The sequence below is a fragment of the Malania oleifera genome, chromosome 2 (assembly GCF_029873635.1).
Source record: "Malania oleifera isolate guangnan ecotype guangnan chromosome 2, ASM2987363v1, whole genome shotgun sequence".
Taxonomy (NCBI): domain Eukaryota; kingdom Viridiplantae; phylum Streptophyta; class Magnoliopsida; order Santalales; family Ximeniaceae; genus Malania; species Malania oleifera.
Genome location: NC_080418.1, coordinates 42,691,588 through 42,708,142, shown reverse-complemented (window position 1 = coordinate 42,708,142; position 16,555 = coordinate 42,691,588). Strand labels below are relative to the sequence as shown.

General features: G+C 38.4%; 1 protein-coding gene across 1 annotated transcript; it reads right to left on the bottom strand.

The window, feature by feature from the left end:
- Positions 1 to 1,299: 1,299 nt before the first annotated feature.
- Positions 1,300 to 3,789, bottom strand: LOC131149130 (serine/threonine-protein kinase D6PKL2). Its single transcript, XM_058099247.1, has 2 exons — positions 3,167 to 3,789; positions 1,300 to 2,402 (listed from the first exon to the last, which is right to left on the bottom strand). Exons 1-2 carry the CDS (start codon positions 3,715 to 3,717, stop codon positions 1,598 to 1,600), a joined length of 1,356 nt encoding a protein of 451 aa, XP_057955230.1. The 5' UTR covers positions 3,718 to 3,789; the 3' UTR covers positions 1,300 to 1,597.
- Between the last annotated feature and the right edge of the window lie 12,766 nt (positions 3,790 to 16,555).

The window sequence follows — 16,555 nt, the reverse complement described above, 5'->3', positions numbered from 1 at the left end:
AAATGAATTATTTTACCTTTCCATCATTCATTTACCATCCATGAAATTTCATTAATGTTACTCGACTTGGCTAAGTCCATCTTTGCTTGCACAATAAAGTAAAAATAGAAATAAAAGAAAAGAAAAAGAAGAAAGAAAAAAAGAAAAAAGGGCAAAAGGAAAATAGCATGGAAGAAAGGGAAAGCGAGGATGTCCCCATGTGGGCGGCCGCGTCTCTGCGTTCACAAGAAAACAAGGGGGAAGGGCGGAAGGCGTACATCTCTGAGTGACGGTGACCGTCAACGGTGAGGGTCACAGGCACTTCCCCCCAAGGACCCTGGTCCCCACATTTCACCCCATACGTACAGCACCTCACGTGGCTGAGGAGGGGAGGAAAACAGAAAACAAGCCCCCACCTGGGCCCCATCCTTCCCCCCCAGGAACTGTTGGACCACATTGTCCGTGCCACCGTCCAGTCGTAACTCGCCACGTTTCAAGGCTTGAATACATGAATGGCCCTTGATTTATGCTATTTACAAATATATTTATATTTAAAAAATGATTTGATTCCTTGTGAAAGAGAACATTTAAAGGAGTATTTGGCAAAACAAAAAAAAGGTCACAGAGTGAAAATGTTTAGGGAGTACATAGCGTGTTATTGAAAAAAATTATAAAAGTGAAAATTAGAGATGAAAACTAAATATCAAAAATAAAAACTAAAAATAAAAAATTGTTTTGCTATTATTTTTTAAAGTAAAAAAAAAAAACTTAATTGAACAAGTACTTATTTTTTATTTTTGAAACAAATAATAACTAAAAATTATAATAGAGTAATAAAATTACACAAATATAAATTATATTATTGAAAAAAGTATTCTTTAAATTACTTCTATTATTTTTTTAATTTTTATTTTTATAATTTTTGGAAGAGATATCAAAGCTCAAACTACTCCTAAACTAGTCCAATGTGACAAAGTAATAGCATAAGCTGTCTTGAATTGGATTTTATGATGTAAAATAATAATTCTATTTCTATTTAAAAGGTTAGAAAAGGTAGGAATAGATTTAAAATAATTTAAAAGAAAATAGTGAATAAAAATTTAATATTCTTAAATCTATCAAAAGAAATAATCCATAATTGCATAAATTGACGGAAAAGAATTTATATAATAGATCCCGCTTAGTAAATTTTGCTATTATTGTTGTTACTTCTATTTCATCAGTTCAAGCACCACATAATCACTCCGATCTCAAAAATTAAGTATCTAAAATTTCATATAAGAAGACAACTTAACTTAATAACTCACACAAGACCAAATGTAAAGAATGTGTTGTTAAGAATGAATTAATAAAATTAGAAAAAGTTGAGTAGATACAACATACTTGCATGCCCCCAAATTATATATTTGCAGTAATCTTTCAAGATGTAAAAGGATTTCACTAGGTTGTATTTTTCACAAAAATGGCTTTCTACTCTTTTCCCGCCCAACGAATCAAGAAATATCCCTCACATTTCTTGTCTGCTGCGCTGCCCCCTCATCCACCCTCACGCAAATTCGTCCTCAATACCAAAAATGCCCCCCAATCATATAATTACCATTTTCCCTTCCATTCCTCACTAATAGTAATCCACAGGAGTTTCCGGACAACTGTCGTCCGACACCACGACGTCTCTGCTGAATGGCGGCGGTACGAACGGCGGCTTCGTGCATCTCAACAGCGCCCAGTTCACCCCTTGGAAAAATGGGTGGTGCTTCACGGCAGAGGCCCCCATCGTGGACCCCAGCCGCCTCGCCGGATCCTTAACCAGCAGCTGTAACACCAGGTCCTTCGCCGCCGCCGCCACCGCCGGCTCTTTCGGAAACTCAAGAGCTCGAGCCACGATGTTGGCCAGTGTCAGCTCGTTGTCCATTCCCCGGAACGGCGTCACCCCGTACAATAGCTCGAATAAGAAGATCCCCAATGTCCACCAGTCCACGGCGCTCCCGTGGCCCTCGCCGGAGACGATTTCCGGCGCCAGGTACTCGTGCGTCCCCACGAAGGACATCGAACGGACGTCGATCGGCTCCGCCACGAACTCCGGCACCCCGCGGTGGCCGGCCTTCTTCTTGCGCTTCCGTTTGGGGTGGAAGCAGGACACGGCGGGGACAATGCAGTTGGGGAGAATGCAGGAGGAGGCGGCGAACGGGGGCGGGTCCACGGGGTAGTCTGCCGCGGGCGGGGGCGGATAGGCGGGGTTTTGAGGGGTGATGATTTGGGCAGTGGGGGTGGCGGAGGTGTCGCATTTCAAGGAGAGATCGAAATCGGTGAGCATAATGTGACCGTCGGAGCGAACGAGGACGTTCTCCGGCTTCAGGTCGCGGTACACGATTCCCATCATGTGGACGTACTCCAGAGCCACCACCACCTCCGATGCGTAGAACCTGTAGACCGACAACACCTGTTCTATTAATTTATTTTTAATTCAATTTAGTTAATTAAACAGCTGATTAATTATTGTTCAATTAATCATTTTAATAAAAAATTAAAAAAGGCTTATCAATAGAAAAAGACAAACTCGCCGCCCGATTTCCCGTACAATACAACAGATTTCTTCGAGGTGCATCGCCGACCATCGCATATTTAATTTGAGTAAATATAGGAAGTAAATATTGCATCACAATCTACCGCAAAATCAACGGTGATTGTACGCATTGCTACCTCTCCTGCGCTGTACTGGATCGCATCTAAGAGGATGAGCTGGCTTTACAAAATCCAGGTTAAATGTAAAAATGGGAGACTTTGACCTTATGATTAAAACTTGAAAGCCAAAAGATTCTGACTTTCCCGAGCTTACGTGGACTCGACCACTCACGATCCCTGCTCCCCCAAACTTACCCAACTTCCCCGAATTCGTTATTATTTATTACCCGTTCCTTGACGAGGATCCAGTGCATCGCGGGTGCGTCGTAAAATTCCGGATTTCCAATTGGAAATCAGCGCGACAGAGACCAAATCCTGCGCCCCACAACCGATGCTCACCTGATCTTTCCAGGTGGCGGGTCCCAGCCCGACGCGTCATCGTCACCACCGTAAACATACTTCGGCAGAATCGGCGAAAAAAATATTCAGGCGTACGCTCGAAACACCGGATAATTACAGGAAAAAGGAAGAAGGAGAATGGGGGGAGTGTGTGTGAAGTACGCACCTGACGGCGGATTCATCGAAGCGCTTCCCCGACTGCCGTTGCCGGAGAACGTGAAGGTCTCCGCCGGGACAGAACTCCGTGAGGAGACAGGACCATTTTGGGGACTCGATCGCGGCGTAGAGCGTGGGCAAGAACGGGTGGCCCAACATCTCTAGGATTTCCTTTTCCGTCCTTGCGCGGCCTTCTTTGTTGCGGCTGGCGAGCTCGTTTTTGTCCATGAGCTTGGCGGCGAAGAGGTGGCCAGCGGCGGACTTGAGCTCCGCGAGGTAGACGGCGCCGATGTCGCCGGAACCGAGGCGGTGGAGGAGGCGGAGGTCGGAGAAGGAGAGGGAGAGGGAGGCGGAGGATCTAGCGCGGCGGATGGCGTCGGAGAGGGGGTCGGCGGCGGGGGAGAAGCGGTGGGGCTTGGCTGAGGAGAGGGAGGAGGAAGTGGCAGTGAAGGTGGTCTCAGAGCCGGAGCTGGTGCTGCGGTTGATGATGTCGGTGGTGGTGGAGTTGAAGCTGGTGCTCTGGAGGTCGTCGGCAAGGTCGTCGATCCATGGCTCCATCATCAATGTGTTTGTTGCTTTGTATGAGAGAGAGAGAAAGAGAGAGAGAGAGAGAGCAAGAGAGAGATGCGTTGGAGACTGAGCTTTTGAAGGGTGGGGGGGAGATGTAATGTCCCCGTGGGTGGGCCGGTAATTGGGTTTGGGCCGTCATGTGGGCCTGTCAAAAATATTGGGGTTTGATGAATCCGGCAGGGAAAGAGATGGGTGAAAATTTTCAACTTAAATTTATATTTGTATTAAATGTAACATAAAATTATTAAATTTTGTTAAAATTTATGCAAGTTCAAACATAAGATTTAATATGCTATGCTCATAACATTATTTTGGACAAAAGACACATCTCTTGAAATTTGATAAAATGACAGACCTTTTTTGAGACTTCAAAAATATCAGAGATAAATTTGTTGAAAATATGCGCACCTCACTTAAAAAAATTATTGTTTTATAGAATACAAGAATAGGTTTGTATTTTCTTAACAAATCTTAATAAAGGTTTTAAAAATTTTAAAATTTCAGTTTCTAAAAAGAATTTTTAAAATTTTAAGAAAGGTCATTATCTTTTTGTCAAACTTAAGAAAAAAAAAATATATTTATATATATATATATATATATATATCTATTTTCAGCTTAAAAAAATTATATATATTTTGTAGTATTAGTTTATTTGGAAATGTTTATAAAGCATGCAAAGTAAAAGTGTGTTGATTAAATAAAGAACTCATTTAAAAAAATAAATAAAACTCTTAGGTTGATCTCGCACCCTGCAAATAAAGTAAAAGAAGAAATCGACTCTCACCGTTATAGTCTAAAGATTTTATTTGAAAAGTAAGAGTCAAATGAGATTGGCATAGCTTTTTATTCATTTGATTCAAACTTACCAAATATTGGGCAAGTTGTAATTAAGTGCGGGAAGAGAGGCTAGCGGAGGCAATAAGCTGGAAAATAGGGGCATGGTTTGTGTGGATCCAACCACAGCTCCTATGAGCCAATGACACTTGGCTACTTGGCTTTGCCCTTTAATTCTGCTTCACACATAGCCGTATGGGTTAGTACACTGAGCTTCATTTCTTTCGCAGTTTTCTCTTCACTAACTTTTTGAGCAAAAACTTTCACAAATATATAAATTTGAAAGTCGTGAGACCTGTGACGGTACAGACATGTGTCGTATTGCACTATTCTATGAATTTAAACTATTAATTAAAGAAAATGACATATGAATATCATCCCTTAAAATTTTTATTTATTTAGTCTTAAATCTCATATTGGGCAAGTGTAGTAATCTTAAAAGAGTTCGTTTATATGTATGTTTAAGCCTATAACATATATAGTACTATAAGCTGTAAGTTGAGTTGGAAACGATAGCTCGCACTTAGTTAAAAGCAAATCCACAAATAAATTAGAGCCTTAAAAATTATGATTTTTATTGTTTGGAATTTTGAAATAACAAAAAGTAAAGTGTTGAGCAATAATACACCTTTTCTTTACTTCTCATTTTCCCATTCCCCTAAGTCTTTTTTGCTCAACTTTCCAAAGCTAAATACACTGAGAGGTTATAACTAGCGTAGCTTTGCTATCCACACAATAACCATACTTCATTGAAAAAGCAAAAATAAAAAGCTCTTTTTTTTTTTCTCTAGGCTATTGAGACTACTTAGTGCTCGTTTGAAATGTCTTAAAAAATAAATAAATTTTTTTTTTTATTTTATAAAAGTACCTTTTTATAAATATTTGTGTTAATAAGAAGAGTTTAATTTATGCTTAAATAAGTACTTATTAAAAAAAAAAACCTTTTCAAACTAATTCTCTTACGAAAATAAGTATTTTAAAAAAAATAATTTTCTAGGATTGGTACTTATTTTTGAAAACTACTTTTTGTAAATGATTCTAAACAATTCCTTAGTCTTTCCCAAATTAATCAACATCATTTTCTTTAGTAGATTCAAACCATATACGGACAATTTGACACTCCCACATTTAACTCTAAGTTGAACTGAGGTTGGTCTATACCTACAAAATAGATAAAAATTTGTTAACCCAAACTCAATCCTATAAGTTTAAACTAATTTTTATTTAATTTTGTTGTTAAATAAGTCAAATATGAATTATAATTTGATCATGTGACTATCCATCTAATTTGTCATGTATTATTTGATTTGAATCCTTTTGTCAGGTTTATTATTATTAGAGAAATATACCCTTTCCATCTTAACAAAATATACTTTCCATTTTTTCTCTTTCCATTTTTTTAATTCTCTCATGTATATATACACCCTTGTAATATTCAATAATCAATAATAGAGAAAAATGTGTAAGAACCCGAATTTGTATTGTACAGGTTAAGTATGTAAAAGAGGGGTAAAATGGGTATTCTGCAAACTTCGTCGACGAGGCCATAATTCGTCGATGAAGGTAGTGGATTTCTCATCGACGAAATTCAGAGCAGCCTCGTCGATGAGAAAAATCCAAGAGGCGGTAAAAATTGGAAATATCAGGGTTCGTTGACGAGGCCACCGGTTCGTCGACGAATTTTGTGAAGACTTCGTCGATGAGAAGACCAATTCGTCGAGAAATCCCTCGGGTCAAAGGTCTATAAAAGAGATATTTGGGTTTCTTCTTGGCTGAGCTATGGATATTCTCTCTCTCTCTCTCTCTCTTTAGATTTCGAAGCTCTCTCTCTCTCTCTCTCTCTCTCTCTCTCTCTCTCTCTCTCTCTCTATCTTCGATTCCTTCACTGTTTGTCGCCGGATTTACAAATCCAAAGTGATAGCGAGGATCAGTGAAGGATTCTCCACGTTTCTACTGGATCGAAATCTCGATACGAGCGTTTTCGGGTTTCGAGCCAAAATTGAGGTAAGGCTCGGATTTCATTTCTGATTTGGTATATGTATAGTAGTACGAATTGTAAGTATGTTTAGCATTGTGGTTTGTAGATTTCAGAGTCTCGGTTTGTAGTTTTGAGGACCGTAGAGTTCGTAGTGGATTTCGGGTTAAGGTAAGGAGATTCTGTTTATATCGGTCCATTTTTGAAATCAGGATCGGTAAGCTTGTAGGCTACGATTGTATGTATGTTTTGACTACTTATTTGGGGAAATCTATCGGGTAAAAAATGCGGGATTTTTGGGTTACAGTTTTCGAGAAAATTGAGGATTTCGGGTATCATCTCTACTTTGGTTGGAAAATCGCTTGTCTTGTTTAAAACTGTATTATTGAGGTGACCGTAATCCATATCTGCATAAACTATATACTTGGAATTGTAAACGATATGATTTGTAGTAAACCAAATAAGTGTGGTACGTATGAATGTATGTATGTTGTTCCAGATATTTGTGAAACAGTTATGTGGCAATTTATTACTGTACGCTGAAATGTATAGGGACGTGAGTTCCCAAAATGATTCCAGGTTTTGTGAAATTGGCTAGTGGCAGCTAATTACCGTACGCCGATAGTGGCTGGCTTTATATCCAAGGTGTGAAATATCACCAGTATGGTTCGGCTGGTCACCGAAGGTGTGATCTACACCGTTTGTAGCAATGGATTCACAGTGGGCCTGGGTTGTCGCAGCATAGTTGTCACATGGCAATGTAATCGGGGTGAGACTAGGTGACCTTGTGTAGTTGCGTATGTAGCAATGGATTCACTATTGGGCCTGAGTCATAGATCTTCGTAGTTGCATGTGTAGAAACGTAACCGCTGTGAGACTGGGTGACCTTGTGTAGTTGCGTATGATGCAATGGATTCACCATTGGGCCTTGATCGTCGTAGTGTAGTTGCGTATGTAGTAATGTAATCGCTGTGAGACGAGGTGACCTGGTGTAGTTGCGAACTAGTGTGACGACACTGACCGTATGTATGTATGTATGTATGTATGTTGGGTATCGTATGAACTGGAATGATTTTTGTGAAAATACTGGAACTGTATGGAAAAGTATGAAACTGTATGAATTGTTGCAAACTGTATCATATATATAGTGTTATGACGTTTGTAAAATAACACTGGTATGCTATACACTGATATAAACTGTTTTCTTCCTTACTGAGAGGTGTCTCACCCCTAATGTATGTACAATATTTTTCAGGGCCTTCAGGTAGCGGTAAGTAGCATCCTAGCGGGTGGAAGCAAGGGTGTCGTAGCTACTGCTAGTACCTTCTAGGTACGAGTTTTGGTATCTAGGTTATCGGGATAGTTGTAGACACCTAGGGTATGTTTTGTATTATGGGAATGTATGTCTCAGTTGTATAGACTCTGGCATGATACTGTTATTGTATAAAAGACCGTGTTCCGCTGCGTATTCTGGATAGTATGGATGATTGTATGTATGTATATAGGGCAATCGTGTACCCCACGGGGTCGGACCCTCATTGTATGTTGTATCAAGTATGTTTTGATTGACACAGAGACAAGTTAGGTTCCTAAATTCACCTCTGGGTCCCGTTTCCGGGTTTGGGGCGTGACAAAATGTATTTCTCCAAATTTTAACATGGTATCAGAGTTTTAGGTGTTAACCTAATTTTTTCTTCTTCTTCTTCCTCTCTTCCTCTCTGCCACTGCCGTCACTCTCTACTCGTGTTTCAGTTCGGGCTGCTCCTTTTCTCTCAGCCTGACGTTCTCTTTAAGCCCAGCGTGTTCAGACTCGCATGTTCGCTGTCCTTCTTATCGACACAAGGGTTTGGGGGAGTCAATGTTGTTCAGGGTGTGTTGCAGAGGAGCTCGCCGCACGGATGTTTTCATCAGTCCACCACTCATCTTTCCGGTGTTCTACCATCTCAATTTGTTTCCAGCAACCGCGGACCCTTATTCATTTCTAGCGTTAGTCTCTCAGATCTCTCATCTCCATCAGCTCTCCAATGGACTCCCATCTCTCTCAGTTTTCAATAGCCGCAGTCTTTTATTCGTGTCCGACGTAGTCTTAGTTGCAGCAGTCCCTCTTTTTGGCCATCTGCTCGTCTTCTCCGGCGTGCAACACCAGTGCCACCTTCCTCTCCGTTTCTTGCCGGCTCGCCGCTGCTCTTTACTCTGCAGGTCCTCTCATTCTCTTCTCTCCCTATTTTTTTCGGTCATTTGGTTGGCCATCCTGACCGTTTTGTAGTTGTGGCAACGTCATTCTCTGTTCCGGCATCTTCTCCGGTAGCTCTTCGTTCTCAGTTCGGTTCGACTGGTTCCTTCCCGACGCTCACAATATCTCAGCCTCTCTCTCGGTTTGTCGTCTTTCAAACATCTCCGGTGGAATCTCATCTTCTCCTGCCATTCTGCCATCTCTCAGTTGCAGCTCTCAGTTTTGGTACCCGGAGCATCTTCGGCATCGTCTCTATCATTCCTCAGTTATTCGGCGGTTCTTTTCCATCTCTAGCATTATCTCTATCAGTTCCAGTTCCTCGTCTCGATTGTTTTCTGTTTGTAGCTTTCCGGCGATTAATCTCAGTCCTGTTTCTTCTCTGGCACCCATCTTCTTCGACATTTTTTTGGATGATCATCTTTGGGTATCCCTCAAGCCTCCGGCTGTCTTCTCCGTCATCTATTCAGTTTTTTTAGTCGTCGACAACATTCCTTGTCTCAATTCGGCTCGCCTTAGTGGTCTCAACACTCCGATGGCACCTTCAGCTTTTCTGATTAAACTCGAAGATTATCAAATTTAACGTTTATATTTTTGGTCGTTGCAAAGATTGAATTTGACCCGATTCGGCTGTGTGATTCATCTGAACTGATCTGACGTTATGGAAGCATTTGGTTCTTCAATGGCTGCAAATATTGTCACTAGTTCTTCAACCTCTTCTGAGATTGCTATCCCTGGTCTCGCTAGCGAACAATACCATCAACTCTTGGATCTTTTATCGCCCTTGAACACCAACTCTACCAATTTTGCTGCTGGTAGCCTTGCCTCTTGCCATTCTGCTTCTCTTTCTAATATTGAATGAATTGTTGATTCAGGTGCCTCCGATTATATGACTTTTAATTTGTCTTCTCTTGATAATATTCAACTTCTCAATCCGTCATGCTCTATTAAGCTTCCCAATGGTGACATTGTTCCTGTAACTCATATCGGCACTATGCAGTTTTCTTCTAATTTCTCTCTTTCTAATGTTTTTTATGCATCTTTATTTAAATTTAATTTATTGTCCATCAGAAAACTTACCACTGATCTCAATTGTGTTGCTGTATTTTTTCCTACCTTTTTTATCTTTCAGGACCTATCAACGAGGAGGCTGATTGGAACGTGTGAAGTAAGGGATGGGTTTTACCACTATAAACCTCCCTTTGCCTCAATTTTCTACTCTTAGCGCGTTTCTGACACTACTTTTTGGCATCAACATCTTGGTCACCCTTCTCTCTCATGCATTCTGAAAACTTTAAATATTTTTTCTTCTCATATGTCTTGTGATGTTTGTGTTAGAGTTAGCACACTCATTTACCTTTTTCTTTGAATACATATAATAACACATTTTTTTTAATTGGATTTATCATGACATATGGGGTGGTTATCCTACAACTTCACTTTTTGGTGCACATTATTTTTTAACAATCACGGATGACTACTCGTGTGCTATATGGGTCTATCTTATGTGCATGAAATCTGATACTTTCTCTTACCTTAAAATTTTTTTGCGCCATGGTAAAAAATCAATTCAATTGCACCCTTAAGCACATGCGCACTGATAATGGTTCTATTCACTCCACTTCAAACTTTTTTCCATGATCAAGGCATTTTTCATGAGCGCACATGTGTGGATACACCTCAACAAAATGGTGTTGCCGAGCGTAAACATTGTCATCTTCTTAATGTGGCTATGTGTTTACGTTTTCAAGCTAATCTTTCCACCTATTTTTGGGGTGTATGCATTCTCACAGTCACTTATTTAATTAACCGCACTCCTTCACCCAGCCTCAATTATATTTTTCAAAAACCACCATCATATACACACTTGCGAGTGTTTGGTTGCTTGTGCTATGCCCAAACCGCTCACCAACATTGCGATAAATTCTTTCCTCATGCTCTTTGATGTGTTTTCTTAGGTTATCCTACTCATCATAAGGCTTGCAGTATATACGATTTTGAAAACAAAAAAAATTTCATCTCCCATTATGTCACTTTTGAAGAAAATGTTTTTCCCTATCATCTCATACCTCTAACTCCTACATCCTCTCCAGTCCTTCCACTTCCTATTCCTGATATACACCCTTCCAACTCTTTACTTACCCAACCATCCACACCTACCCCTAGCCCCTCATCCCTCTCTTCTTCTCCCTTAGTATCCTCACCAACACCCTCATCCTCACCCCCTTCCCCACCACTCCCTCCACCCACCTCTTCACGACCCAAACGAGCTGTCATACATCCCTCTTACTTGGCTGATTTATATATGCCCTAGTTTACCACAGTCCTCCATGAATTCACAGGTTTCAAGATGTCCCTCAAGTACAGTTCATTGTCTCTCCTCTTTTTTATCTTATCATCGTTTCTCTAATCAACATTTGGATTTTCTTTCTGTTATGTCCCAACATCCCAAACCCACCTCATATTCTCAGGATGTGCTACACTCCCATTGGCGTGATGTCATGGCTTCTGAAATCCTAGCCTTAGAAATCAATAATACATGGGTTCTTCAACAACTTCCACCCGGAAAAAAACCAATTAGCTGTAAATGGGTGTTCAAAACAAAACTTTGGGCCGATGGATCCATAGAGCGACACAAAGCTCGTTTGGTAGCCAAGGGCTACACTTAGGTAGAAGGTTTGGATAATCATGACACTTTTGCTCCTGTTGCTAAACTTGTTACTGTTAGATGTGTTATTGCAGTGGCTGCAACTCGGAATTGGCATCTCCTTCAATTGGACGTCAACAACGCTTTTCTTCATGGTGACCTCGATGAGGAGGTTTATATGATCCCTCCATTGGGTTATTGCAAACAAAGGGAGACTCATGTTTGTTGTCTTCAGAAATCCCTTTATGGCCTTAAGCAAGCCTCTCGCAATTGGTTCTCTAAATTATCTTTTATTTTACTTGCTGAGGGCTTCACCTAATATCAGGCCGATCACTCTCTTTCCAACCACTCTCGAGTCAGTATTTTACTCTCATACTTGTTTATGTTGATGACATTCTCATGGAAGGCAATGATCTCTCCGATATTAGTACTTTCAAAGTCATGCTTGCTTAGAAATTCAAACTAAAGGATCTTGGCAAATTGAAATATTTACTTGGCCTTGAAGTTGCTCGCTCTCCCACTGGCATATTTCTTAATCAACAAAAATATGCTCTTGACATTCTCACTGATAGCGGTCATCTTGGTGCTCATCCTGCCCACTTTCCTATGGAACAAAATCTGAAGTTCAATAATACTAATGGTGATCTTCTCTTCGATCCAAGCTCATTTCAGCGACTTGTTGGACGTTTGATATATCTCACCATCACTCATCCCGACATTGTATTTTCCGTCAATATTCTCAATCAATTTATGCACTAGCCCAGGCAACCATATCATGATGCTGTTGTACGTGTTCTTCGATACATTAAGGCATCTCTAGGACAAGGCTTATTTTTTCCTACTGCCAACACTCTTCAAGTTTTAGCCAATTTTGATTCGGATTGGGCTAGTTGTACCCTCACTTGCCGCTCCACCACTGGTTTTTTCATTCAGTTGGACACTAGTCCAATTTCCTGGCGCATTAAGAAACAACCTACAGTGTCTCACTCCTTCGCCGAAGCTGAGTATCGGGCGCTTGCTTCCACTACTTGTGAATTTACATGGCTCAAAACTCTTTTACATGATCTTGGAGTACCACATTCCTAGCCTATACTTTTATATTGTGACAACCAAGCGGCTCTTCACATTGTCCAAAATCCTATTTTCTATGAACGTACCAAACATATAGAAATCGATTGTCATATTCTTCGTGAAAAGTTACAGGCTAACCTCTTCTTCACTAAGCATATCCCTACTTACAATCAGCTTGCTGATATCTTCACCAAAGCTTTGGGTCGTGAACATTTCCAAGACTTATCATGCAAGTTGGGCATTACGGATCTTCATACTCCTACTTGAAGGGGAGTATTAGAGAAATATACACTTTCCATCTTAGCAAAATATACTTCTCATTTTTTCTCTTTCCATTTTTTTCATTCTCTCATGTATATATACACCCTTGTAATATTCAATAATCAATAATAGAGAAAAATGTCTTTCTCCAAATTTTAACAGTCGTAGAGGCTATGATGTGATGAATCAAAATACTATAATTGATTATACAAACTTCCACAGTAGAATTAAAAGGAAATATTCATTGGTCAATTTATTTACAAATTAGTTTTCAAAATAGTTAGTTTTTTACATTTAAATATATATACTTGTGTGTGTGTGTGTGTGTGTACAATTTAAATTGTGAGTTTTTGTCAAATTTTTAGAGTTATATTTTCTATTTTAATTTAGATGGATTTACATATACAATTGTGGTTTTAAGAATAATTATTTTATTTAGTAAACATTTTATAACTTGAAAAAAATCTTAGGAATGACATATTGTTTGCCAATTTCCATGGATTATTTGATAATTGCACTTAATTGAATAATATATAAAATATACATAATTTGCTCATCTGATAATTTGGCATGAATTATCAGATTCAATCTGCTTTGCAAGATCTAGGTTGGTCCAATCAGCTTCATTATGTTGTTTTTGTTAGTATTGAGGTTTTCCTCTCTTTTGGGGTCATTTACTTGCATTTAATGACATCTAAATAGAGGTTGGGTTCTTAATGATAAAAAATTCAGCGAACCTGTGTTGTTAGGTCAGCCTATGAAATAGCTCTGAATTGCCTCAAAGAGAATCAACAATCTCCCTATTGTAGATTCAACAAGAGTACAAATTAGAAGCTTTTTTGATTTTTTTTTACCCCTAAAAAGTAACACAAATTACACAACCTTGGCTCTCTTCCCACGATCACCCAAATGATTCATGTTCAGTCTCTCCAAGCTCTCATCTCTCTGATCTTTCCAATTGCTGAATGAGCACCTTTAGTGTTGTCTTTTTTTTTTTTGACATTCTCCTTTCTCCTTGTCGATGGTCCATTTCCCGAACCCTTTTTAAGCTTAGATTTTTAAATTTTCTTTTTTACTTAATATAATGTATTCATCCTAGAAAGTAAACTAAATGCTTTTTTTGAGGTTTTTTTAGCCCATTTTCAAAATTGCAACAAAATTCCTTAAAATAAGTTAAGATTTACCCTTTTGCTTTGAAAAAATTGATTTTGATGTGCTATTTGAAAAATTTTAACCCTATTTTTAATTTTTTTTAAAAGGACAAAATTTCAAAAATTTTCTTTCCTTTTGGTGATGCAAAATAATCTTGTACTCATCATATTTCAAAAATAGTAATTTTACAAATTAAACATAGTCTTAGGATATATACTCTCCATAGCGTACAAAGAAGAGGAGTTTTCTGTGAGCCAACGGGGACCGTGGATGGTAATAGAGATGTGTCCTAGGAGTCGAGTTGGCTGAACGTCTAACTGATGCACAAAAGTCGTGTCCGCATCCGGACTTTACCTTGGTCAGTGAGATCTGGGCGAAGGACGTTGATCCGTAGGTTTGGTGCTGCACCAGGGGGTTTGATGGGCTCGTTGGTGGCTGGAGTTCTTATGTAATAAAAAATAAAATAAAACGAAGAGGAGTTAGATCACTGGGAGATCACAACCGACATTTAATAGGTGACAAGGCTTTGGCTTAATGTATTTCTTAAAGCTTTTCTATTTTATAAAATTTAAATTTTTATAATAATTCCTTCTAAACAAAAGTGTTTACAATTATTCATTTATTATCATAACCTAATATATTATCAAATTAGAGGAAATGTTATGTGTTCAAATTAGGGCTCACAATACTCTTAAAAGTTTTATGAAATTTTTAGAAAATATTGAAATAAATAAAAAAGAACCATAAAAAATATGAAATTAATATGAAAAAAATAACAATTAAACGTTTACCTTGAATTAGGGCTTTTAACAAAATAACTTAAATTAAACTAGCCTTAAAAATTTTGTTTATTCTGATTTAAACCCCATATTCAGCAAGCGTAGTAATCTTAAAAGAGTTTGTTCGTACGTACGTTTAAGCCTATCACATATATACCATAAGCTGTAAGTTGAGTTGGGACGATAGCTCACACTTAGTTGAAAGCAAATCCACAAATAAGTTAGAGCCTTAAAATTTATAATTTTTTTACCAAAAAGTAAAGTGTAGAGCAATAACAAACCTTTTCTTTACTTCTCATTTTCCCATTCCCCTAGGACTTTTTTGCTCAACTTTCCAAAACAAAATATACTCAAGAGGTTATTGTTAGATATTTATACTGAAAGACATGCTTTATGTAATCGGTTTTATTGTTTATGAACAACTTCAGTTATTCCATTTTAATGAGAATCTTTGTGAGTAATGTTTGCCTGACATTATCTATTTAATGATTATGCATATGTGTCTTTTATTCTATATAGTAGGTGATCTAGTGTGTAAAGTATGACTTACACACAGAAGATTAGACAATTAGTTCTTATAGAATGTAAGTTTATTGTTCACAGTCTTAAATGGAATTGGACACACCATTGGTAGGACTATAGTACAAAGTTTTAATAGGTCTGTCTTAACTATGGGGAATGGTATAGTTCCAACTCCTTGTGCTAGTACACTTTGCGTGTATTGAACAAGACCATCTTGTGGTAATTGTTTTTATACTGACTATATAAAACAATTAATACCTTATGATTATTATGAGTGCTTATGCTCTTAATCTTGATATGATTATTGGACACGTACATGTAGTGTTTATTACTTTGATTCATAGAAGAGTGAGATTCTTTATGGGTCAATAAATTCAGTGAGTTGGGTAATGACATTATGTGTATGGTGAATATTAATTATTGATGGAATCCACGTCTCGGTATCAGGATTGATGATTCCCCATTAAGGAAGCTTATAAGTTTTGATTGTACGTGTCAAGCCCTGCAAGTGGATTTTGAATCCGACATATGAAATAAGTCAAGAAAAAGGTCTCAGGGAAATAATATGTCAATTAATTTAATTGACAATAATTTAATTTAATTGACAAGTATCTGTAATCTTTATGTGAGGAGATAAATAAGCATTAAATAATAGGAGCTCGAAATTTAATTTTAAATATGATAGGGAGTGCAATTATAATTCTTTAGTGGTATGAATTGTAATTAACGTAATTAAGGATTAATCCGAGTCGGATTAGGAATTCTTAATTACTTTGGAAACCCTAGTCATATTTGTCTAGAGGTCCCTGTTGTAGCCTATATACACACGCTCCATTCAGCGGCGAGGGTTAGACGAAAATGAACACACTGAGGCAAACGTCTTCGTGATAAGCAAACCCTAGTCGCCGCTGATGAGCCCATTCTCTGAGGAGAGAGACGTGTTCGAGGAATATAGTAGAAGATCCTTGGTCGTCATCAAGAGTTCTTCTTCATTCTCATAGATCCAAGAGTTCCTTTTCATGCTTGCAAATTCGGGAGTTCTTCTTCATGCTTGCAGATTCGAGATCAAACCAGAGAGATCTCACAGGTATGATCCTAATCATGTAATTAGGATTTGCAAGATCAAATTTTTATTGTGATCCGAGTTTGAAAGATTGAATTTTTGTTTAACCTGGGTATGCAAGATCGTCTTTTTTCTTTTTGCTATTGTCCGTATGCACTACAACTAGATTTTAGGGCAATTCCATAGCAAGCCCCTTCAATTTGTATCAGAGCCTCAACTGATACTATATACGGATAATAATACCATGTTCTTCAGTTTTCAAACCAGTGTATGCGTAGGATAGAACGTGTGTATG